Raw genomic sequence first — 26948 nt, forward strand, 5'->3', positions numbered from 1 at the left:
TTGTAAAGATAAAGCATTTAAAAATTAGTTTATGTACCTGTGGATAAATAATCATTGCTAGAAGGAGATAATATGCAGCATCACTTGTTCTTACTTTACATTTTTGTTCATGTTACATGCTGAGAAACTATGTTCACAACAAGTAGGAATAGATACTGTTATAGAATACTCTGATCACAATATCATTCAATTCTCTGAACTATTTTTGAGTAAAAACGTCCCAAGGAGATCAGAGGGTTGCCATGAGCTAGAAGGACCAGATCCTTACTAATTCCTCAGAGATCTTCTCTATCACCGAAGAAGGCAATTTTATTATGTATGTCTCTGGTTCCAGGTAGAGCGTTGGATAAACAAGGCCCTTTAATATCCCCGGGAGCAGGTGCTGGTTTCAGCGGCAGGTCAGCCTAGGGTTCCGATCGGCGAGCCGGCATAGAGGACCACGCCCTCCGCCGCCGCGCGGGTCTCCCACAGATCGCGGGCTGCGTGCGCCGCGCAGCGCGGCTCGCCGAGGCCCCCGCTCCCTGGCCACGCCCACTTCCTGCCCCATCCCGGGTCTTTCCAGGTCTCCTCTCCCGGTGAACCGGATGCGCCGTCAGTTTTCTCCTCAGCGTCCTCCGTTGGTTCCTCGCTCCCCGGCGAGGCCGTAGGCATCCACGGGGGCACGGGCAGGGGGCTCCCGGAGGCTGGCCTGGCAGGTATAGGGTGCCGGTAGGAGCTGGGCGCGCACGGTTACCGCGCGTGGAGGAGACACTGCCCTGCGGCGATGGGTGCCAGGGGTGCTCCTTCACGCCGGAGGCAGGCGGGGCGGCGGCCGCGGTATCTCCCCACCGGGAGCTTCCCTTTCCTCCTCCTCCTGCTGCTCCTGTGCATCCAGCTCGGCGGAGGACAGAAGAAAAAGGAGGTAGGACGAATCCCATGGGCATTCCTGGGAGGGCCGGGGCGGGTCCGAGCGGGCGAGCCGCGTTGCTAGGCAGATGGGCCGCCGGGCGTGGGCGATGCTGATTTTGGGGGTGCTGGCGGAGTCGGCGGGCAGGCCTTTGCGCATGTCCTTTGAGCCCCACAGTTTCAAAAGTGGGGTTGCCATGTCCTTCCTCAGAAAACAACGCCAAGCCCCTCGCTCTTAGGTCACTGCGCGCTTTTGACCCTTAGTTGAAGGCTAAGCTTCGGGGCCCCTGAGTCAGTAAAAAGGGGTGTGTTGGATGTGAAAATACCATTTAGGAATATTTGAAGCCTGCATCGAAGGAACAGTTTGTTCCTTGTGTTCATTATCCCGCGCCCTTCGTTATCCGTTTAGGAGGCAACAGAGCATATTGAGACTGTTTAAAGTTATTCTGTGTTTTATTAAACCCTTGTAAAGCTGTATATTTTTCCTTAGGTTAAATTAACGGTATAATTGTGCCAGTAACCTCACATTATTTAGGTTGCACACATTTGTTTGTGAAATTCAGATCACCTGACCTCAGTCCTAGCCCTCTAATAACTTTGATGAGTGGCTTCTCTGGTGGCTCAGTGGTAAAGAATTCGCCTGTCAGTGCAGGAGCCAGGGGAGGCTCGGTTCGATCCCTGGGTCGGGAAGATTCTCTGGAGGAGGAAATGGCATTTCACTCCGGAATCTTGCTTGGGAAATCCCATGGACGGAGGAGCCTGGTGGGCTTCAGTCGTGGGGTGGCGACAAGAACACAGCACACACGCACAACTTTGACGAGGGCGAGGATTGAAGTAACTGTATTTAAAGTAACTGTCGAGTTATTTGTGAATTTCAGTTGTCCTTGGATAACTTTTACCTTGGATACTCCATCGATAAGGATTAGAAAAAAAAAATTATTCGGAAATGTGAGTAAGGTTTCTAATTGTACGTCATTTTAGTGAGAGCGTCTCCTCATATTAATGAGGTTTTTTCAAAATGGTTTTTCCCGGTTAAGTTTTATTTACATACACCTGGGTCTAATTCAGGTTTCAAATGTTACCGGAGCTTTCTTGATAACTGGGTTGAGAGCGTGAAAAAAAATCCTCACACACAAAATAATTCTGGTACTCTTTGCTTGAAACAACTTTGGATTAAAATATTTTCTTCCCTTTAACTTTTTAAATTTTAACATGAAAATAGGCCTTAGCGAAATTCTTGGTGGAGTTCTGGATTTTTGGTGAAGAACCACTGTTAACTTAAGACTGTATTTACAAATACAACGATTTTTTCCCCCTACCGCTTGCTATTTATATACATTCTTAGAGTTTTAGATTTCATAGTTTTTCTTGAGAAAAGGAGGAGATTTGAAAAGTAGTTTTTGTGTGGATTACCAAAGCAGAGGGCAATTAAAACGATGAGGAACTCCAGGAAAATTCTAATGATTTGTCTCCTAGAAAGATTTCTGTGAGTATGGTTTCTTTCAGTTGAAAGAAAAAAAAGCCCCAATAGAGGTCTGTAAAGTGCACATCTTCAAAGCATCTTAGCATCTCTAAATATGACTACTTTAACATGTGACACCATGCATTAATTTAGTATAAGTGGCTTCCCTGGTGGCTCAGTTGGTAAAGAGTCTGCCTGCATTGTGGGAAACCTGGGTTCGATCCTTGGGTTGGGAAGATCCCCTGGAGAAGGAAACAGCAACCCACTCCGGTATTCTTGCGGGAATTCTGTGGACAGAGGAGCCTGGTGGCCACAGTCCATGGGGTCACAAAGAATCAGACATGACTGAGTGACTAACTCTAACTTTCGTAAATTACGAAAATCTGTTTCCATTAAATTCTTTTTATAAAAGGCATTTTAAAAATGCAATATTTTGGAGAAACTTGTTAAGGATTAAAAAAGGATGTCTTCCAAAACTTTTTCTTTCTCTTAAATAGGAGAGTCTAATACTGCTACATGGTGATATTGTAGAATATACATATTTAAGGAAAAGAGCAAAATAACAAATAGCTGAAATTTTAACGCTTTACCAAATGAGCACGAATATTTCTGAAATGTAGTCTAGTTCTCTTTCTGATGCTCAGTTAACAAAACTATGGTCCTAAACAGACATTTCTCCAAAGAAGACATACAGATGGCTAACAAATACATGAAAAGATACTTAATATCGCTCATTCAGATCAGATCAGATCAGTCGCTCAGTCCTGTCCGACTCCTTGCAACCCCATGAATCGCAGCATGCCAGGCCTCCCTGTCCATCACCAACTCCCGGAGTTCACTGAGACTCAAGTCCATCGAGTCAGTGATGCCATCCAGCCATCTCATCCTCTGTCGTCCCCTTCTCCTCCTGCCCCCAATCCCTCCCAGCATCAGAGTATTTTCCAGTGAGTCAGCTCTTCTCATGAGGTGGCCAAAGTACTGGAGTTTCAGCTTTAGCATCATTCCTTCCAAAGAAATCCCAGGGCTGATCTCCTTCACAATGGACTGGTTGGATCTCCTTGCAGTCCAAGAGACTCTCAGGAGTCTTCTCCAACACCACAGTTCAAAAGCATCAATTCTTCGGTGCTCAGCCTTCTTCACAGTCCAACTCTCACATCCATACATGACCACAGGAAAAACCATAGCCTTGACTAGATGAACCTTTGTTGACAAAGTAATGTCTCTGCTTTTGAATATGCTATATAGATTGGTCATAACTTTCCTTCCAAGGAGTAAGCGTCTTTTAATTTCATGGCTGCAGTCACCATCTGTAGTGATTTTGGAGCCCAGAAAAATAAAGTCTGACACTGTTTCCACTGTTTCCCCATCTATTTCCCATGAAGTGATGGGACCAGATGCCATGATCTTCGTTTTCTGAATGTTGAGCTTTAAGCCCACTTTTTCACTCTCTTCTTTCACTTTCATCAAGAGGCTTTTTAGTTCCTCTTCACTTTCTGCCATAAGGGTGGTGTCATCTGCATATCTGAGGTTATTGATATTTCTCCCGGCAGTCTTGATTCCAGCTTGTGTTTCTTCCAGCCCAGCGTTTCTCATGATGTACTGGGCATATAAGTTAAATAAACAGGGTGACAATATACAGCCTTGACGAACTCCTTTTCCTATTTGGAACCAGTCTGTTGTTCCATGTCCAATTCTAACTGTTGCTTCCTGATCTGCATACAAATTTCTCAAGAGGCAGATCAGGTGTTCTGGTATTCCCATCTCTTTCAGAATTGTCCACAGTTTATTGTGATGCACACAGTCAAAGGCTTTGGCATAGTCAATAAAGCAGAAATAGATGTTTTTCTGGAACTCTCTTGCTTTTTCCATGATCCAGCAGATGTTGGCAATTTGGTCTCTGGTTCCTCTGCCTTTTCTAAAACCAGCTTGAACATCAGGAAGTTCACGGTTCACATATTGCTGAAGCCTGGCTTGGAGAATTTTGAGCATTACTTTACTAGCGTGTGAGATGAGTGCAATTGAAATGCAAATCAAAACTACAATGAGATATCACCTCACACCGGTCAGAATGTGCACCATCAAAGTCTACAAACAGTGAATGCTGGCAAGGGTGTGGAGAAAAGGGCACCCTTTTGCACTGTTGGTGGGAATGTAAATTGATACAGCCACTAGAGAAGACAGTATGGAGATTTCTTAAAAAACTAGGAGTAAAACCACCGTATGACCAACCAGTCCCACTCCTAGGCATGCATATACCCTGAGGAAACCAAAATTGAAAAAGACACATGTACCCCAATGTTCATTGCAGTGCTATTTACAAAGCTACAACATGGAAGCAACCTAGATGTCCATTGACAGATGAATGGATTAAGAAGTTGTGGTACATAGACACAGTGGAGTATTACTTAGCCATAAAAAGGAACAACTTTGAGTCAGTTCTAGTGAGGTGGATTAACCTAGAGCCTGTTATACAGAGTGAAGTAAGTCAGAAAGAGAAAGATAAATATCATATACTAATGCATATATATGGAATCTAGAAAAATGGTACTGAAGAATTTATTTTCAGGGCAGCAGTGGAGAAACAGACATAGAGAATAGACTTATGGACATGGGAAGAAAGGAGGAGAGGGTGAGATGTATGGAAGGAGTAACATGGAAACTTAAAATTACCATATATAAAATAGATAGTCAATGGGAGTTTGCTGTATGTCTCAGGGAGCTCAAACAGGGGCTCTATTTCAACCTAGAGGGGTGGGATGGAGGGAGATGGGAGGGAGGTTCAAGAGGGAAGGGACATATACATACCTATGGCTGATTCATGTTGAGGTTTGACAGAAAACAAAATTCTGTAAGGCAATTATCCTATAATTAAAAAAAAATCCAAACGCTGGTCTCTTCAAATACTGAGAGAAAAACATTCTTTATTGGCATTACCGGAAAGTGATTAGTCTCAAGTGTTTTATTTTTCTAGGACTATTACAGTGTTGTTTTGACCATATGTGGTTGGTTGGTTGTTTTTTTGCTGAGATTAGAACCTGATGCGCAGTATGAGATTTGACACCATTGAACCAGAAAAATATAACAGTTGGAACTTAATTTACTACAATAAATACTACTAACATAAGTGCCAGAATATCTGACTTGGCATGGATGGTGTTTTCTTTTGTGCTGGGGAATCCAAATGGAAACCTACAGTTGAACCTAGAATCAGAAACTGGACACTGGGTGCTTTTAAGGAAGTCACATTTATGACAGTAATAGTACCATTATAGGTTTTTAATAGAACCGATGGTGTGGTTACAGTTCATGCCCTGTCTGATTATTTGATTTCAAATCACTTAACTTCCTGAATTTTAGTTATGTTTCTTAAAAATACAGACATAATACCTACATTTCAGGGTTGTTGGGATTAAATAAGACTAAATTTAAAGTGTTTAGTACAATGCACATAACAAATGATCAGTAATTTGGGTGCTGTAATTATGTGTCCTGATTTAAATGAAAGAGGATAGACATAATGAAATCCTAAAATATGTAACATTTTTTTTGCTAAGTTAACTGACTTTGTAATAACTAAATTATGGTTTATGGAATAAATTGTCTGTTACTTATTTTATTTTGAAACACTGGGAATTCCAAACTCTTACATTGTTTGAGAACTTCCCAAAAGGAGGTTTTTATATCATGGAACAGTTGGTATATTCATGGCTATGTGTGTGTCTATATTTGTATATACTTATTTGTTTAAGAAGACATTTTCACTCACTAAATATAGTTAGCTTTCCTATATTCTTTATTTAAGAATATAGTCAAGAGAAATAAGTGAATAGGGAAAGAAAATCAACTAGAGATTTTTATAGTCCACTTCCTTAGTTACATTGAATACAGTCTTGTTAATTGATTTTTAAATCCTCATGTTAAGTGGTATGGATTTGTGGGAGACTTTAGTTTCTTAATAGTATATCATTTGCATTTCTGGTGTCTCATGGGTTTCCATTATTTTGACAGTTGCTCTGTTTCTTACATTGTTTAATTAGCTTCATTTAGAATTGTTTCAATCTGTAATGACTTCTTCTAATAGTAGAAAAAGAGCTCAAATTCTGTAATATTTCCAGTGGACTTAGTGACTTTGCCACCATCAAAAGTAGCTGCCGTCAGCTCTGCATATCAGTGGATCCTGTATCTGCAGACACAAAGGGCCAGCTGTCGCCCCACCATTTGGTACGATAAAGAGCTTGAGTAGTTTCAGATTTTGGTATCTGCTGGATCTTGGAACTAATTTCCATCAGATCAGTTCAATTCAGTCGCTCAGTCATTTCTCTTTGCGACCCCTTGGACTGCCACACACCAGGCTTCCCTCTCCATCACCAACTCCCAGAGTTTGCTCAAACTCATGTCCATCGAGTCTGATGCCATCCAACCATCTCATGCTCTGTCGTTCCCTTCTCCTGCCCTTAATCTTTCCCAGCATCAGGGTCTTTCCATCAGATACTGAAGGACAACTATAATATATATTATACTTTCTGCAAAGAAAGTGATTAGCTAACAGGCTAGAACATGTAGGTAACAATGAACGTGCAATATGAAACGTTAAGTGACTCATTTTTTTAAGAGAAGTAACATTATTAGTTGCCTCTGAGATAACTTCTGTAAGCACATTTAACACTAAGAAGTATGTACCAGTATCCAGTTACTTTTTAGTGATACAGCCCTGAAATACTTTACTGTCTTAGCAAATGGTAAGGAAAGGATGAAACTAAGCAGTGGATTTCGATTTTACCTTTAACCAGAGAACTTAGGTGGAAGAAATAGCATGTAAATATATGAACACAACTTGAAGAAATGCATAGTAATTATACATTGATATGTATCCACACGTACAGCAGTCATGGTGATGTCAGATTGTTGTGTCATGTAGATTAGATTTTGTGTACGGTAACTCCTTGAAGAGTAATTGGAAATGACAGGTCTTACTTAGTATGGCCAAAACTGCTTGTCAGTAACTGTGAATGTTTCGCCTGCTGCAGTCTCATGGGTAATGGCAGAAGGCACAGGACTCCTGGGTCACAGCTGGACAGTTTATTACAGCAGTAGAATTGCCAGAATATCAGCGTTTGTGCCGGTGACCCAGGCCAGCTGACACCAGGAATGTAAGTTTTGGAGCAGAAGAGAACCTTGAGCTTGTGGACCCAGATCTTTCATAATGGGCAGTAAACATATCTGGCTTCAGCTCTAGAGGAAGACACCATCTTCATTAAAGTAGAAAGTGAACGGACCTGTTGTGTGTTCTGGAAGGGACCCCGTGTCACAAAGTTGTGTGCTGTACAGACATCCTTGAAAAGATACTGTAGAACAGTCAGTGCCTGTGCTTGCAAGTTATGTAGAAACCTGTGACCTGTCTGCTGATGTAAAGGACCGTACCTTTGTCAAAATGAGCACTTGAGGATAGTTTCCTGTGCATAGGCACAGCACCTGCACGCTCAGTCCCTTGTAGGTGTTCTTGTCACGTGGAGGACGCGGAGACAGAATGGACAGCAGTGTGAAACTTGACCCACAGATTCATCAGTTGTTTGTTAACTTTTTTTTTTTTTTTTGGCCATATTTACTTGTGCATGTTTTGTTTTGCCTTAAATAGTGAGTTTGGATATAAGAGTGATCAGTATGGCTGTGACTACCTTAAGTAGCCTCCAGGTTTTATTGGTATATTAGACCATGTGAAGAGCCCACTCAATTGGAAAAGACCCTGATGCTGGGAAAGGTTGAAGGCAGGAGAAGGGGGTGACAGAGGATGAGATGGTTGGATGATATCACCCACTCAGTGGACATGGATTTGAGCAAACTCTGGGAGATGGTGAAGGACAGGGAAGCCTGACGTGCTGCAGTCCATGGGGTTGCAAAGAGTCAGACATGACGGAGCAACTGAACAACAGCATGATCCAATCCCACCAGAAAATTTACCTTGGGCTTAGTGTCAGAGTAACGTTTTTCCTACTAGAGGACAGGTAGATCATGAAGCGATACGTATTTGTCATCTAACACTTTGTGTCTCTGTGTGTGTGTGTGTGTGTGTGTGTGTACGTGCATGCGTGTACATATGTGGACCAAATAGGTAGTATTTATGTTAATCTCTCTAGTTTTTTTTTTCCTGTCTATTGGCCAGATTCCTGCAGCTTCTCAAATTGAGCATATCTAAAAGGAAATTGTCCACCCTGCCCTCTGCCCATCTGTTTTCTCATTGCTGTTACGTTGTTTTATGGGGAACACATTTTAACCTAATTTTTAAGTAATCAGTTGCCATATATATATATTGGTAGCTCTTATGTTTTGCACACTGTACACAAGGCTGACTTCACATAATTTCTTGCAGAGTTGTACATAGATTTAAGGAGATTTAATATCTTGCAAAATACTACACATAGAGATGTAAAACACAGAAATACTTAGTTTGAATTGGAAAACTTCAAAATAGTATTAAGAAGAATAGAGAGTGTCTTTTTGTTGTTGTAGTAATAGGTACCTGTCTACCTACCTGCCTGGTTGTCCCCTTCAGTTTAATGTCAAAAGGAAAAAGGTCAGTATCAACAGTGAGCTTATATTACAGCATGTTTCACAAATCTGTGATGAGAAGTCCTAACTTAGAAGCATAGCATCCTGAAGCCATTAATGAACTGAAAAAAGTTAAGAAAGAAAGGAAGTATTTTCTAACATATTTATTGTTACTGCATTTTTTTGGTTACTACGTTTTTGGATGCTTATGTGAAGATACCTATTAATATTTTGATGTTTGAAATTGGAAAAGGAAGTTTCTTTCCCCTGAATGCTACTGAGAGCTCAGCTACCTGTAATGAAAAGGGGGGCACCACACTATAGGTTAGGTAAATTGTGGTATTGATTTTATTTAATGGAACTGTTGTCTGTTTATTTTAGATACGTATTTTTAGAGGTGGCTTAATATTGTTATCAACATGATTTGACTCAACTTTTGTAAAGATTGTGTCCTCTCTGCCCAGAAAGAAGGCAAACCATTGGAAAGTTAGTACATAGGATTTTTGTGGTAAAACTTGAGGTACAAAATTGACTACAAATTGTGAACTCTGCTTACTAATCATATTAAATATTAAATTGAATGAGAAGCCTTCATGTAATTTAGTGAATTTAACAAACTTGGGAGTTAGAATTAAGGCTTAAATTGTATCAGGACATGAGAAAAATGTCAGTGTAGATAGAAGATGTAATGCCAGGCATTTCACTTAAATTGATTATAATCTTCACAATATCTTGGTGGTTGGGACAGTTTTGTTTGCCTTACCTTTGTCTTTGTTAACAGTATTCCTTGGTTTGATTTAAGTAATAGGAGAAATTGGGACTGTCCCAAGCCCCAAGCAGTCATTTTCATTTGTCGAAGATCATCACGATTATCCAGTACCTTTCTAATTATTGGTTTAGGAGTGAGCATATGATACAGTTATGCAGGGTTTTTGGAAGTTTCCTCCTCCTCCTTTATAAAGGACCCAAGATTGGGGTGGGGGTAATTCTCTCTTCCTGTCTTTGAATGTGTGTATCAGGATGTGATGCTTGAGTTGCTAAACTCATCTTGAACCACGAAAATACAAGCCTTAGATCAAAACCAGTAAGTTCATGATGGCAGAGTAGAAAAGAGGGAAGAGCCAGGGGTACTTGATGGCATGACTTAACTAGCCTTGGAATTGCCCTAACTGTGGACTCCTTGTTGAGTTAACAAGCTTTCTTATTGTTTGTGCTAAGTCACTTCAGTTGTGTCTGACTCTTTGTAACCCTATGGACTGTAGCCTGCCAGGCTCTTCTGTCCATAGGATTCTTCAGGCAAAAATACTGTAGTGGGTTGCTGTGCCCTCCTCCAGGGGATCTTTTCTGGAGGGATTGAAGCAGCTTCTCTTATGTCTCCTGCATTACCACTGGGATGCCTGGGAAGCCCTTCTTATTGTTTACATTTCAAATTGAATTTTCTGATTTTTTGTATTTGAAAGCATTGTACTGAGAAAGGTCATCTTGCATTAAGAATTTTATACGTGACTGTACAACTTGTAAGTTTACAGCCTTGCTCCAAAGAACTCTTTCTACACTATGCTTTAGTCACCTAACAATTACTTTGCTATATGAGTTAGTTATTAAATATTAGTGAAGGACCATTAAGTATATATAGTCATTGCCAGTTGTTGAATATCAGTGGTCAGTATTAGAAGTTTGTGTTTGTCTTTGAAGTGAATAGTCATGTGTTCCTTTTATTGAAATAATTTCATTTTTATTGTATGAAATGAAATTCTCTTTCCAAAAATTATGTTCAAAAGATGGTAGGAAAGAAATTAGGCATAAATTTGTTATGTGCCTTTAAAGCTATTAGCCCAAGAAGAATAGAAGAGAGGAAGTATACCTGAGATATATTTGCCATATGCTACTTTCTGTGTTAATGTTTTAAAAAAAATTACTTATCCCTTTTGCACTTGTAAGAGGTTGATATGTAACTTAAACATATGTGAAATAAAATTCAGGAAGATATTTTCTTTTTAATACCTGTGGTGGATTCATTTTGATATTTGGCAAATCTAATACAGTTATGTAAAGTTTAAAAATAAAATAAAATTAAAAAAAAAAAAAAGGCAAAAAAAAAAAAAAAAAAGATCTTATTTTAATAAACTTTCAGTTAACATTTGAGTTAAAGTTGAGCAGAAAAACAGGGACCTTTCTCAAAGAGCTGGTTTTGTGCAGTGTTGATTGGTTCATTTTTTTTTTTTTTTAACAGTGAAATCTTTCAAAGGGAATAAAAGATTTTTCTCATACTCATGAAAGTGGAGTGGCTTTGCTATGTCCTGCGCTTGTTTCCTGTACATTTTTCCCCCCTTTTGGAGCCTTTACGGGGAGAAAGAGTGACTGAGTCAAGGTGTAACAGAATCATAATGGCCCTGTGACTCAGCTTGGCTTCCTACTGAGAGCTGCCTGAGTCCTGGACTCTGATGCCCAGTGGACTCCACATCGTCAAGAGGATAGTAACTGGATGTGTGTGGGGGTGCGGGGGGCGAGGAGGTTTAAACACTGCGCTGTAGAATGATAAGGCAGGAAAATCCGATTCCAGGCTAAACAACAAAGCTGGCTGCCACCAGGGTTGTATTTCCCCATCCCCATGCTCAGTTACTCCTTGTTTCTGCCTCTCCCCTCTTTTTTATTTTGATTGTCTTTTCATAACTGATCTTTTATGAACTTTAATGATACTTAGAGTTGACCCCTGTGAGAACATAATTTATAAACGTAGACCATCATTTTCTTTAGCAAGTTGTTTAAATAAAGGAACTTAGGCTGAGGGGAGCCTAAAGTCACAAAAGACAGAACTCTGTAACCTACATGAATTCAGAAAGTATGAAAGTTTCTATTCCATCTTTCTTTCCCACGTGATGCCTCCTACAATCTCTGACACTAAGTAAAGCATCTTCACACATATGTTTGCCAGAGTCCGAAATCAGGTCACATTTTACTAGGTTTCAAACCTTTACTCACTTGTGATTTTTTTTTGCCACCTCTTCCTTCACCCCAGCCGAAGATGTCCCCTGGGACTTTTCTAACCAATGCTGTCTTGGAGGAGTACTGTTTTAAATGCCAGTAAAATGGACTCAATGTTCTTTTCACGCTATTGAGTGCTTTTCCTGAGAGAGACTTTGTCTAACTCTCCTGTTGTAGATCTCGCCACTGGTACATGCTTCTCTCTAGGGTTAACTTAAACAGGTTACTCCTTCCTCTCCATTTAGAATCAGGAATTCCTACCCTGTGCTTCCCAGGTGGCTCAGTGGATAAGGAATCTGCCTGCAACACAGGAGACATGGGCTTGATCTCTGGGGTGGAAAGATTCCCTGAAGGAGGGCATGGCAACGCATTATAATATTCTTGCCCAGAGGATCCCATGGACAGAGGAGCCTGGCAGGCTATAGTCCATGGGGTTGTATAGTGTCTCAGAGCTGGACACGACTGAAGTGACTTAGCACGCACGCACCCTGTGCTCACATCGATGGTCTGTGTGCTGCTTCTTTATGGCTCTTGGGTGAATTATTGCCTGTTGTCTGTCGTTCCTTTTATTCTACAGGCCCTTTGAGAAGAAGGGTTGTAGGGTTATTTTTATATTTCTATCCTCCATATGCAGGCATAGTGCCTTGTACTTGGTAGATGCTTAGTAAAGCTACTTTGGTCAAATTACTTAATCTCTCTAAGCTTCAACTTCTCTATGTGAAAAGTAGAGATAGTCTGTTAGTCCCTGCTGTAGAGTTGTGACCCTTCATGAGATAATCCTCTAAGGTATTTAGCATAGTGCCTGGAACATAAGTGCTTAATGAATTGCTAGCTTTGGTGCTTATGTTAGTGAATGAATTCCCAGGATGTTCTGCGGTTGGTTTTATGTTTCCAACGTGAATTTTCATGAGTAGCATAAATTGATTTGGCATTTCAAAAGAAACTTTTAAAGACATTTGAAGTGCATAATTTTTCATAAATACTTTCTTATGTGACAGATTCTGGGTGTTGAGAATGTCATCATTACTTTCTTCAAATGATTAAAGATTCGGCAGTGACCATTTTATCATGGTTACTTTTCCTGTTTGACTTGTTACCGTATTTGGTAAGTGTCTCAGTGTAGCCCTGCGTGTGTGTGTCTGTGTCTGTGTGCACACTCACTTGTGTACAACTCTTGGCAAACCTGTGGGCTGTAGCCTGCCAGGCTCCTCTGTCCATGAAATTGTCTAGGCAAGAGTACTGAATGGGTTGCCATTTCCTGCATCAGGGGATCTTCCTGACCCAGGGATTGAACTTGCATCTCCTGCATTGGCAATTGGATTCTTTACCACTGCACCACTTGGGAAGCCCTGTTTGGGTGTAACATATTTAGCATGCTTTGTACGTCTTAGAATTGGAGGTCTATTTCCGTCTACAGGTTTTCTTCTGTTGTTGCATTAAATATACTTTCTGTCCCCTTTTCTTTCTCTTCTCCTCCTGGAATTCCTATAATGCAAGCATTGTTCCTTCGATTGTGTCCCATAATTCCTGTAGGCTTTCTTCAATCTTTTGTTTCTCTGACTGGATGATTTCAGTTGTCCTGATTCTTTCTTTTCTGTGGTTGAGTCTGGTTTTGAAACTCTGTTGAATTCTTCTGATCAGGTATTGTATTTTTGTATTCTGGGATTTCTGGTTTTTTTATTTCTATTTTTTTTGTTGTTGTTGTTGATCTTCTCGTTTGGTTGAAGCATTGTGTTCCTAATTTCATTTGTCTGCATGTTCTTGTAGGTCAATAAAATTCTTTAAGAAATTTGTCTGATAGTTCTTAGATCTGCACGTTTTTAGTATCCATTATCAAACATTATTAGTCTCCTTTGGTGGTGTCATATTTACCTGATTTTTGTGATCCTTGGTTCCTTACGTTGATATCTGCACATGTGAGTAAATGCTCTCCTTTTCCAGACTTTGAATGTTTGCTCTGACAGAGATAGTGTTCCACCAGTCAGCTCAGTTTGGGTTTCTGGATTCCTCAGCTCTTACAGAGTTACTTTTATTTTTCAGTGGGTGCTGAATTTTTGTTGTTGAGGGGAGGGGACGATAAAAATGAAGGTCGTCTTATGCTGACATGATGCTGATGTCACTCTTCTTGCCTTCTTTTTTGAAAGTTCAGCAGCCTTGACTTGTGCGACTTGACTTTACACATGGCTTTGTAGCAGAATGACGGATAGCACAGATTATTTGAATGCCACTATCACCTCTATTTTTTTTTTTGTTATTGATTTTAATTGTCACCTTTCTTTGGCCTTTAATTGACAATGTGTGACACCCTGTATAATTTGCTTTGGTCATTTGCTTTCTCATTGTCTTTTCTTCTTATTTTACTGTTTGGTAGTCTTTATAAAGTGGAATGAAAATGTGAAAAGCCCATAATGTAAATTCTAGCTACATTGTTTATCTTTGCAAATTATTTAGACCACAGTTTCCTTCTTTATAAATTAGAGTAATTCCCAACTTGAAGTTGGTTTGAAGACGAAATGAAATGTGAACTTTACAAAAGGTTAAGGGTTTAATAAAAGTTAGTTCTAGAAAATGAACTGTGGGTTCCAGGTTCTTTGATATAAACTCTGTGCTCTTGGGCCAGGCACTTAACCTTTTGAAACATCAGTTCGGTTGTAAAATGAGAACATTGAAAAAGATCAGGATGTCTGAATCTAGGTTAAATAGGAAAAGCTTCCCATTGGCCCTCTGAAATTATAAACATTTTTCATTTATATCATAAATGGATTTTTCTGGCGTGAGCATCTGTCCTGTTTATTAGATTTTTTTTAAAATTTTATTTTGTTTTTAAACCTGAAACACTGTATTAGAAGCTATTGGATTAAACATTTGCTTAGATCCTTTTTAGATGGTAAAATTATCGGAAATATGATATTTGAATGATTTATGGTAGTTTCGCTAAATATCAAAGGTAATATTGTCTTAGAGGTTGAATCTTAGTAATAGTTCTGCTCTGATTTGAATACAATGTCCTTATCATAAAGAACCTTTACTAACACTAGTTTTTAACAGTGAGTTATATGATCCATAGAGGATATCTGAAACTAATGGTGGCAGGGCTATGCAAGTTCTTTCTATTTGGCTGTCAAATAGCAATTAGATTTACACTTGCCTATCTTTTCCCATTTCAAATATATAATCTACAAAGCCACAAATTAAAATAATAAGCTATTTCTGTACACCGCTCTAGTTTTCAATATGGCATAGTTACTATTTCTGTAGTAACTCATCATAGGTAAGAAACCTTAAAGAAGTAGTCAGTTTTCTGAGTACCATCATTAGCACCAGTCTCTAGGGTTCGAGATATATGTTAGCAGAACGAAAGAACATACTTCATTATCTAAAAAGGAACTGGTGAAGGAAACAGTGGTGTTTTCCTTTGTAAAGTTAGGTTAGCTCTATGGCATTTTTACATAGATTACAGCCCATTTGTTTTGTTTTTGCATTTTCACAGGATTCCTTCATGTCATAGTAGATGATCCCAGGGAGCCTTTCTGTATTATTTTATTCAAATCTTACCAAAATCTAAACTTCTTTATTGTAGGGAGTTCCTAGTCTTACTTGTCTATAAGTAATCATAATCATAACAGAAGTCCTAAGTGGAGGAGTCTTTTAAATTTTGTGATTGTTCTTCTGGTTATTGATTTCTTAAATAATGTATTTTTTTTTCACATTATGTCCTTTGGGATTATTTTAAATAGATATAATTGAAGTAAGTGATAGAAAATAAGTTTGAGTGTCATCTCCCTAAAAGATGGCACACATTACTGAGTAAAGGGCCATGTCACTGACATGTCTCTAAAATGTGATCTATTGTTCCTTTTTTTCAACAATCATCTGTTGATGAATACTGCATGTCAGATATCATGCTGTCTTTTGGAGGTAAAGTAGCGAATAAGACAGCCACTGTCCTGATATTTTCTACTGCTCCTAGCCTAGAAGGAGATTCAGACAGGAAAACAGTTATTTATAATGTGGTGTGAGAAATGAATAAACTGGAAACGGATGGGTGCCATGGTGTTCGGTTAGCACACTGGGGTGAGCTGAAAACTGAAGGTACACATTTGTTGTTGTTCAGTCACTAATCATGTCCAAGTCTTTGTGACCCCACGGACTGCAGCACACCAGGCTCTCCTGTCCTCCACAGTCTCCCTGCGTTTGCTCAAAGTCATATGCATTGAGTTGATAATGCTGGTCAACCGTCTCATCCTCTGCTGCTCCCTTCTCCTTTCGCCCTCATTCTGTCCCAGCATCATGGTCTTTCCCAGTGAGTTGGCACTTTGCATCAGGTGGCCAAAGTACTGGAGCTTCAGCTTCAGTCCTTCCAGTGGATATTCAGGGTTGATTTTCTTTAGGATGGAAGGTACACATAGGAAATGATTTAATGAAGGAAGGAGTGTTCTAAGAAGAAGAACTAGTACTGTGAAGGTCCAGAAGTATGAAAAAGCACAGCAAATTCAGGGAACTCAAAGTAGGTCGACATGGCTTGGCTTAGAATGCACAGGGTGGGCGGGGTGACAGGGCTTGAGGCTGGAATGGAAACTGGAGTCAAATCCCAAGGGTCCCTGTGAGCCTTGACCTTGAAGTCAGTGGGGAGAATTGAAAGGTTTTATCTTGGAGGTGAGGAGGAGGCTCACATTTAGGAGTATTGCTGTGGCAATGCTGTGGCGATCAGCTGAGGTGGGAATGTGAAATTGGAGGAACAGCAGCAGTCTGCTCAAGAGGCTCTGGCAGGAATGGACATGAGAGTTGATGATGACTCTTTATAGGTTGTGGCCATGAGAATACAGAATGGTCACTGGATTTTTGAACTCTGTGAGCCAGACTTGGCAGCTGTTGGTGATCAGTTGCGTGTGGGATGAAGAGAAAGGCAAGAATAAGGAGTCCATTGCTTGGTAAAACAGAAATTCTATTTACTGAAATGGGAAACAAGAGAAAGGTGAGATTTTGGAAGGAAGATATGTTCCCTTCTAGGACTGTGTGCGATACGTGGGCGGAATCTAAGCTGAGGTGTCTCAGAGGTGGTAGAATGCACAAATACAGACTTTTGATTTGGGCTGACGTGAAATGGCTTTGGAAATCATTAGCATCAGTGGGAACTGAATTTTTGGTGGTGGTTAAAAATCACCCTGCCAGAGTACGTAGGGTGAAAACAGAGAGCAGAGGCAGACCCTCAGGGATACCGGTGTGACACTGTCCTCCAGAAGGCAGGCTTGCAGAAGAGACCAAGGCTGCGCCACCGGAGAGCTAGGAAGAAACCCCGCACAGGAGATGGCACAGAAGAAGAATGTTCCAGCAAGAGAGAGGTCAGCAGAGGCGAATGGCAACAGGCTAAACAAAAACTAGTAAGAGAGTCCTTTGGATTTAGCCAGAGCCCTTTGACTACAGTGCTGGGCCGGCAACTGGAAGGGAGTGAGTGAGTACCTGAGTGGGTCAAGAGGAAGCGGAGACAGCCAGCGCCTCTTTTCAGGCACTTCCACTGGGGAAGGATGGAGAGTTAAGTGGGAGGGAGCTGGAGAAGAGGTTGACAGGTGAAGAGAGAAGGCAACCCAAGCAGAGCTAGGTGGTGAGAGGGGAGTGGGAGCTGGAGACTCGGGTGTGGTTAGCTTCATAGGGCACTGTGGCAGCTCTCAAAGCTGCAGATATAGTGTTGGGTTTTCTTCATGCCCGTAATAGGATTGCAGTTTCCCACACCTGTGAACTCGGGCTTGGCCACGTGACTGACTTCGGCTCATGAGATGTGAGCAGAGGTGTTGTGTGTCCGTGACAGGCAGAGGCTCCGAGAGTGACTACATGCTCCACCATTGTCTTTTTCCTTCTGGCAGGGGACTGAATGTTTGACGCGGTGGATACTCGTATCATCTGGGTCCTCATGTGAAGAGGGTGAGCACAGTCTCCCTGCCAGCTCATGAGTTGGCGAAATCCACCTTTATTTTTCAAATGCTGAGATTGGAGCCTGTAGTGCTCTGTAATACAAGCTGTTTGGATTGTTACAAGGAGTATTGACCTCTCTTACCTTTTGATGAGAGAAGGGGGTGAAAGAAGGGGTACAGTTGCAGGCACATTTGTTCCTTTGGTGGCCGAGACCGTTTCCTCTGTGAGATGGACGGTGAACTGAAGAGGAGGAGTAAGTTGTCTAGGACAGTGACTAGTCTTAAGTAGCTAGAACAGGCATCAGGTAATTTTCCTAGAATTACCCCCCACATTACACAGAATAGGAAAACAAAGAAGCATTGTTAAATCACAGGAAGGGTCAGATAATTTGAGAAATCATGAGTTTTGTATAATCCTTATTTGATTTTCTTTTCCTCTAGCTGACCCAGAAGGGAAACTGCAGGGACAAGAAGTGTCGGCAGTTGGATTGCTTCAGGGTTGGAGGTTTCAGGTGGGAGATGGAAAGAGTGGCAAGGGGAGTTAACAGACATGCTGTGGGGTGAGTGACTTGGAAGATAAAAGACTGTCCGTGCTGAGAGGGGAAAGAAGCAAGGCCCCAGTGATAGTGGCGGGTCAGAGTGTTGAGGGGAAACCAGAGTGAGGGAACTGGGAGAGCTGGTTTTTGTCATTATTGGGTTATATCAGTTTATCATTGCAGAGGTGAAACAGTACCAGATAAGACCCTGCTCGTAAGGGCTGGAGTTGAGGTTAGTTATTGGAAGTGATGAGGATAAAGAGCTGAAATCTTACCTAGGAGGTAAGATTGTTTATGTGGACTTGACTCAATACTCAGAGTAAAAGAAAGATGAAGGGTAGTGACTAAGAGTTCCGTAGATGACAGGGACTGAACGAGGTGCAGAACTTAAGGTTTTGAAGGTCTGACTCATACAAAAGCAGGGGTTTTTCTGTGAGCACACAGTTTCCCTGGTGGCTCAGACGGTTAGGAATCTGCCTGCAATAAGGGAGACCTGAGTTTGAGCCATGGGTTGTGAAGATCCTTCTCCCCTCTGGAGGAGGGCACGGCAACCCATTTCAGTATTCTTGCCTGGAGAATCCCCAAGGACCGAAGAGCCTGGCAGGCTACAGTCCATGGGGTCGCAAGGTTAAGGATAGTGAAAGGTTTTCATTTTAGTAGCTCGAGAGGTTCTAGCTAAGAAATTAGGGGAATACTCACTGTAGATACAAAAACTGTAGGAAATCAGTTGTGATCTTGAAAATTTTGTATAAGCTTTTCCTTTGATTAGGTGGCAGTATTGCAGTTTTAAAATGAGAAATTGTTAGGCAGTTAACAGTAACCTTCATTTCCTCCATATCATACTTCCAAGGTCTCAAACCAATTTCCTGATGTTACAGCATTTTTATGTATCAGATAAATTTTTTCATGTCTGCAGTATTTCATGGATATATGGAATATTGCTTCTGCTAAATGATCTTGTAGAAATTTGGCAACATTTGATCTTTTACAAATTGCGGCCTTTTGTGTAACAGTATTAAATCTAGCTAAATTTCTTACAGACTGTTTCAGCTCTGGATCATTTTATGAGATATAAGCCAATATGAATGCATAATCATTCATTGGTCTCTGATTTAAAATGCATCAATAATAATTGATTTCTGGACATAGATGATTAGAACGATTAATAAAAAGAGGTAAGAATTGATTTTAAGTCAGCTTTCAGACCTAGGAAAGAAATGGAAAAACAGCCGCAATGACAACTAAGCAGGAGTCTCTGTCTTCAGAGATTTTGGAGATAAAAACCATCCCCAGCATTTTGTTATAACCAGGGTGTCGTTACAGAATTATCACGGGGGGTTGAGTCGTGTGATGATATACCAACCACTGTTTCCTCATGGTTTTCTTCTGAGACGTTATCATTTGTGGTTTGTATATAATGTGTCTTGTCCTATTACTGAAATAATCTTAGGAAGTGTGCTGTAATAATAGAGCGCTTTGAAGTGTATCTTTCCATCACACTTATCTCTTCCTCTTAAGATGAATAGTCCCTAGGAGCATTCAGAAATAGGCTATAAATACAAAGGTGGTTTGTGACTGTTTTAGTTTTCTATTGATGCATAGCAGATGACCACAGATTTAGTGATTAAAAATAATACCCCCCCCTTTTTTTTTTCTCCTCTCACAGTTCCTACAGGTAAGAGATATGGATTCTCTGCTGAGAGGCTGCCAGGCTGACGTTCAGGTGTGGCCAGGCTGTTCTAGAGCCTCTTCTTAACTCACTCAGGTTGTTGGTAGATTTCAGTTCCTGGAGTTGTAGAACCTGGTTGTGTATTTTCTTGCTGGCTGTGTTCTCTCCACTGTTGGGGGTCACCCTCTGGTTCTTAGCCATGTGGCTGTCTCCATGGGCAGTTTAAAACATGGCCGTTTGCTTTCTTCCAGGCCAGTAGGCTCACCTCTCTGACTCTTCACTTTCTTCTACAGTGCTCATCTAATTTGGTCAGGACCACTTAGTATAATCTCCCTTGTGAGTAACTCAGAATTAACTGACTTTACATCAGCACATGTTTGCTGTATAAGGTAACATAATTACAGAAGTGCTAGTCCATCACATTCGCAAGTCTTGTCCATACTCATGGGGAGGGAATTATATAAGGTTATGGGTCTCTGGGGATTATTTTAGAATTCTGCCTACTAAACTAGGTGAGCTTGCACTTGTAGATTTTTCTGTGCTTTAAAGTGGTGGCTTACAAACTCAACATAGATAGTTATGATAGTGTATAGAACAACATTATTTAATAAAATATGTTCAGTAAGGCTATAAAGTTGAAGTGATAAAATTGAAGTGATAATAAAATTGAAGTATCAGTTCAGTCAGATGAGCAGGAGTGCAAGAAGATGAACATGCATGTGTGTGTGTGTGCATGTATCCATCCTTGTTAAAGGGATTTGACCTCATGCAGTGGTGGGGGCTGTTTGGTGGGAAGAACAGGAACAAGCTGAAACCTCTAAGGAAGGAGTGAAACCATCTTCCTAGTGATTTTAAAGCTCAGTTTGGAAATTGCACAGTACAGAGAGAATAGTTATTTACGGAAATACGTATTTGGAAATGATGAGGATTATTTTAAACAGATCATGTGTCTTGCAACCTCAGGATGCCAGTTAAACTGGTAAATAAGTTTAAAGAGTAATAGACATTTTATTTTCTTTTTCACTTGGGAAACTTACAATTAAAATTATTATTATTTTTTTAAATTTTATTTTATTTTTAACTGTACATAATTTTATTAGTTTTGCCAAATATCAAAATGAATCCGCCACAGGTATACATGTGTTCCCCATCCTGAACCCTCCTCCCTCCCCATTCCATCCCTCTGGGTCGTCCCAGTGCACTAGCCCCAAGCATTCAGTATCGTGCATCGAACCTGGACTGGCGACTCGTTTCATACATGATATTTTACATGTTTCAATGCCATTCTCCCAAATCTTCCCACCCTCTCCCTCTCTCTCCGAGTCCATAAGACTGTTCTATACATCAGTGTCTCTTTTGCTGTCTCGTACACAGGGTTATTGTTACCATCTTTCCAAATTCCATATATATGCGTTAGTATACTGTATTGGTGTTTTTCTTTCTGGCTTACTTCACTCTGTATAATAGACTCCAGTTTCATCCACCTCATTAGAACTGATTCAAATGTATTCTTTTGAATGGCTGAGTAATACTCCATTGTGTATATGTACCACAGCTTTCTTATCCATTCATCTGCTGATGGACATCTAGGTTGCTTCCATGTCCTGGCTATTATAAACAGTGCTGCGATGAACATTGGGGTACACGTGTCTCTTTCCCTTCTGGTTTCCTCAGTGTGTATGCCCAGCAGTGGGATTGCTGGATCATAAGGCAGTTCTATTTCCAGTTTTGTAAGGAATCTCCACACTGTTCTCCATAGTGGCTGTACTAGTTTGCATTCCCACCAACAGTGTAAGAGGGTTCCCTTTTCTCCACACCCTCTCCAGCATTTATTACTTGTAGACTTTTGGATCGCAGCCATTCTGACTGGTGTGAAATGGTACCTCATAGTGGTTTTGATTTGCATTTCTCTGATAATGAGTGATGTTGAGCATCTTTTCATGTGTTTGTTAGCCATCTGGATGTCTTCTTTGGAGAAATGTCTATTTAGTTCTTTGGCCCATTTTTTGATTGGGTCATTTATTTTTCTGGAGTTGAGCTGTAGGAGTTGCTTGTATATTCTCGAGATTAGTTGTTTGTCAGTTGCTTCATTTGCTATTATCTTCTCCCATTCTGAAGGCTGTCTTTTCACCTTGCTAATAGTTTCCTTTGATGTGCAGAAGCTTTTAAGTTTAATTAGGTGCCATTTGTTTATTTTTGCTTTTATTTCCAATATTCTGGGAGGTGGGTCATAGAGGATCCTGCTGTGATGTATGTCAGAGAGTGTTTTGCCTATGTTCTCCTCTAGGAGTTTTATAGCTTCTGGTCTTACATTTAGATCTTTAATCCATTTTGAGTTTATTTTTGTGTATGGTGTTAGAAAGTGTTCTAGTTTCATTCTTTTACAAGTGGTTGACCAGATTTCCCAGCACCACTTGTTAAAGAGATTGTCTTTAATCCATTGTATATTCTTGCCTCCTTTGTCAAAGATAAGGTGTCCATAGGTGAGTGGATTTATCTCTGGGCTTTCTATTTTGTTCCATTGATCTATATTTCTGTCTTTGTGCCAGTACCATACTGTCTTGATGACTGTGGCTTTGTAGTAGAGCCTGAAGTCAGGTAGGTTGATTCCTCCAGTTCCATTCTTCTTTCTCAAGATCGCTTTGGCTATTCGAGGCTTTTTGTATTTCCATACAAATTGTGAAATTATTTGTTCTAGCTCTGTGAAGAATGCTGTTGGTAGCTTGATAGGGATTGCATTGAATCTATAGATTGCTTTGGGTAGTATACTCATTTTCAGTATATTGATTCTTCCAATCCATGAACATGGTATATTTCTCCATCTGTTAGTGTCCTCTTTGATTTCTTTCACCAGTGTTTTATAGTTTTCTATATATAGGTCTTTAGTTTCTTTAGGTAGATATATTCCTAAGTATTTTATTCTTTCCGTTGCAATGGTGAATGGAATTGTTTCCTTAATTTCTCTTTCTGTTTTCTCATTATTAGTGTATAGGAATGCAAGGGATTTCTGTGTGTTGATTTTATATCCTGCAACTTTACTATAGTCATTGATTAGTTCTAGTAATTTTCTGGTGGAGTCTTTAGGGTTTTCTGTGTAGAGGATCATGTCATCTGCAAACAGTGAGAGCTTTACTTCTTCTTTTCCAATTTGGATTCCTTTTATTTCTTTTTCTGCTCTGATTGCTGTGGCCAAAACTTCCAAAACTATGTTGAATAGTAATGGTGAAAGTGGGCACCCTTGTCTTGTTCCTGACTTTAGAGGAAATGCTTTCAATTTTTCACCATTGAGGACAGTGTTTGCTGTGGGTTTGTCATATATAGCTTTTATTATGTTGAGGTATGTTCCTTCTATTCCTGCTTTCTGGAGAGTTTTGATCATAAATGGATGTTGAATTTTGTCAAAGGCTTTCTCTGCATCTATTGAGATAATCATATGGTTTTTATTTTTCAATTTGTTAATGTGGCGTATTACATTGATTGATTTGCGGATACTGAAGAATCCTTGCATCCCTGGGATAAAGCCCACTTGGTCATGGTGTATGATCTTTTTAATGTGTTGTTGGATTCGGATTGCTAGAATTTTGTTAAGGATTTTTGCATCTATGTTCATCAGTGATATTGGCCTGTAGTTTTCTTTTTGTGTGGGATCTTTGTCAGGTTTTGGTATTAGGGTGATGGTGGCCTCATAGAATGAGTTTGGAAGTTTACCATCCTCTGCAATTTTCTGGAAGAGTTTGAGCAGGATAGGTGTTAGCTCTTCTCTAAATTTTTAGTAGAATTCAGCTGTGAGACCGTCTGGACCTGGGCTTTTGTTTGCTGGAAGATTTTTGATTACAGTTTCAATTTCCGTGCTTGGGATGGGTCTGTTAAGATTTTCTCTTTCTTCCTGATCGAGTTTTGGAAAGTTGTACTTTTCTAAGAATTTGTCCATTTCTTCCACGTTGTCCATTTTATTGGCATATAATTGTTGATAGTAGTCTCTTATGATCCTTTGTATTTCTGTGTTGTCTGTTGTGATCTCTCCATTTTCATTTCTAATTTTATTGATTTGATTTTTCTCCCTTTGTTTCTTGATGAGTCTGGCTAATGGTTTGTCAATTTTATTTATCCTTTCAAAAAACCAGCTTTTGGTTTTGTTGATTTTTGCTATGATCTCTCTTGTTTCTTTTGCATTTATTTCTGCTCTAAGTTTTAAGATTTCTTTCCTTCTACTAACCCTGGGGTTCTTCATTTCTTCCTTTTCTAGTTGCTTTAGGTGTAGAGTTAGGTTATTTATTTGACTTTTTTCTTGTTTCTTGAGGTGTGCCTGTATTGCTATGAACTTTCCCCTTAGGGCTGCTTTTACCGTGTCCCACAGGTTTTGGATTGTTGTGTTTTCATTTTCATTCATTTCTATGCAAATTTTGATTTCTTTTTTGACTTCTTCTGTGATTTGTTGGTTATTCAGCAGCATGTTGTTCAGCCTCCATATGTTGGAATTTTTAATAGTTTTTCTCTTGTAATTGAGATCTAATCTTACTGCATTGTGGTCAGAAAAGATGCTTGGAATGATTTCTATTTTTTTGAATTTACCAAGGCTAGGTTTATGGCCCAGGTGCTCCCGTGTTGGGTGCATATATATTTATAATTGTTATATGTTCTTCTTGGATTGATCCTTTGATCATTATGTAGTGACCATCTTTGTCTCTTTTCACAGTCTTTGTTTTAAAGTCTATTTTATCTGATATGAGTATTGCTATTCCTGCTTTCTTTTGGTCCCTATTTGCATGGAAAATCTTTTTCCAGCCCTTCACTTTCAGTCTGTATGTGTCCCCTGTTTTGAGGTGGGTCTCTTGTAGACAACATATGTAGGGGTCTTGTTTTTGTATCCATTCAGCCAGTCTTTGTCTTTTGGTTGGGGCATTCAACCCATTTACGTTTAAGGTAATTACTGATAAGTATGATCCCGTTGCCATTTACTTATTGTTTTGGGTTCGAATTTATACACCGTTTTTGTGTTTCCTGTCTAGAGAATATCCTTTAGTATTTGTTGGAGAGCTGGTTTGGTGGTGCAGAATTCTCTCAGCTTTTGCTTGTCTGAAAAACTTTTGATTTCTCCCTCATACTTGAATGAGATCCTTGCTGGGTACAATAATCTGGGCTGTAGGTTATTTTCTTTCATCATTTTAATAATGTCTTGCCATTCCCTCCTGGCTTGAAGAGTTTCTATTGAAAGATCAGCTGTTATCCTTATGGGTATTCCCTTGTGTGTTATTTGTTGTTTTTCCCTTGCTGCTTTTAATATTTGTTCTTTGTGTTTGATCTTTGTTAATTTGATTAATATGTGTCTTGGGGTGTTTCGCCTTGGGTTTATTCTGTTTGGGACTCTCTGGGTTTCTTGGACTTGGGTGATTATTTCCGTCCCCATTTTAGGGAAGTTTTCAACTATTATCTCCTCAAGTATTTTCTCATGGTCTTTCTTTTTGTCTTCTTCTTCTGGGACCCCTATGATTTGAATGTTGTAGTGTTTAATATTGTCCTGGAGGTCTCTGAGATTGTTCTCATTTCTTTTAATTCGTTTTTCTTTTATCCTCTCTGATTCATTTATTTCTACCATTCTATCTTCTAATTCACTAATCCTATCTTCTGCCTCTGTTATTCTACTATTTGTTGCCTCCAGAGTGTTTTTAATTTCACTTATTGCATTATTCATTATATATTGACTCTTTTTTATTTCTTCTAAGTCCTTGTTAAACCTTTCTTGCATCTTCTCAATCCTTGCCTCCAGGCTATTTATCTGTGATTCCATTTTAATTTCAAGATTTTGGATCAATTTCACTATCATTATTCGGAATTCTTTATCAGGTAGATTCCCTATCTCTTCCTCTTTTGTTTGGTTTGGTGGGCATTTATCCTGTTCCTTTATCTGCTGGGTATTCCTCTGTCTCTTCATCTTGTTTAAATTGCTGAGTTTGGGGTGTCCTTTCTGTATTCTGGCAGTTTGTGGAGTTCTCTTTAGTGTGGCGTTTCCTCACTGTGTGTGGGTTTGTACAGGTGGCTTGTCAAGGTTTCCTGGTTAGGGAAGCTTGTGTCGATGTTCTGGTGGATGGAGCTGTATTTCTTCTCTCTCCTTTCGAAGAGTTGGGTTGCTTTTCTGGGTGCCTGATGTCCTCTGCCGGCATTCAGAAGTTGTTTTGTGGAATTTACTCAACGTTTAAATGCTCTTTTGATGAATTTGTGGGGGAGAAAGTGTTCTCCCCGTCCTACTCCTCCGCCATCTTCTACAATTAAAATTAAACATTAAAATTCAAAAGAAATTTTCAATCTGCCTGACATAATTGTTTAGTGGAGTATATTTTAAAAAGAAAATTTCTTCCCATTCAGTGCTGTATAGAAATAGTTCCCTCCCACCCACCCCATTATAGGATAATCATCATTTCTCTACTTACTTGTGATCTCAAAATAGAAAAGTTAAGTTCAGATTTTTTTCCATTTTTATGACTGATACTTTATGTATCTTGGTAAGCCTCATAGCAAGGGACCCTGCATTTCTAAATTGCACTTATTAATATTATAGAGAACATTGGGGAAATAACCTGAGTTATTGCTTTTTCTGTGATCCAGCAGATGTTGGCAGTTTGATCTCTGGTTCCTCTGCCTTTTCTAAATCCAGCTTGTACATCTGGAAGTTCTCAGTTCATGTACTATGGAAGCCTAGCTTGAAGAATTTTGAACATAATCATACTAGCATGTGAAGTGAATGCAGTTTTATATATAGTTTGTGTATTTGTCAATAGAAGCGTCTCCTAGTTGCCATTTCTAAATGAAGATCAATAGAGAACACAAAACAAAATTTGTAATAAGAAAAATGGGATTAATAGATTTATATTTGTATTGTAGGTGCTCTTGGCTAAGACAGTGGTGTGGCCACTGGAAGTCTATAGCAAGGGTTCTAGTTATAATTCTCTCTCTCTTCT

At 39.8% G+C, this 26948-nt stretch overlaps 1 protein-coding gene across 6 annotated transcripts in view; it reads left to right on the plus strand.

Annotated features, from left to right (window-relative positions):
* Window positions 1-572: 572 nt before the first annotated feature.
* Window positions 573-26948, plus strand: part of TUSC3 (tumor suppressor candidate 3) — a 207425-nt gene continuing 181049 nt past the window's right edge. For 2 of the 6 annotated variants that reach the window (XM_025279233.3, XM_044937925.2), the window contains exon 1: window positions 577-901. In XM_025279233.3, the coding sequence (XP_025135018.1) occupies window positions 764-901 (138 nt within the window). In that variant the 5' untranslated portion in view covers window positions 577-763. Of the gene's footprint in view, window positions 902-26948 lie in introns of all 6 variants that reach the window. The other 4 variants (XM_025279263.3, XM_025279242.3, XM_025279252.3 and 1 more) reach the window with 4 other exon arrangements.

This window comes from Bubalus bubalis, chromosome 1, assembly GCF_019923935.1.
Source record: "Bubalus bubalis isolate 160015118507 breed Murrah chromosome 1, NDDB_SH_1, whole genome shotgun sequence".
NCBI classification, from domain to species: Eukaryota; Metazoa; Chordata; class Mammalia; order Artiodactyla; family Bovidae; genus Bubalus; species Bubalus bubalis.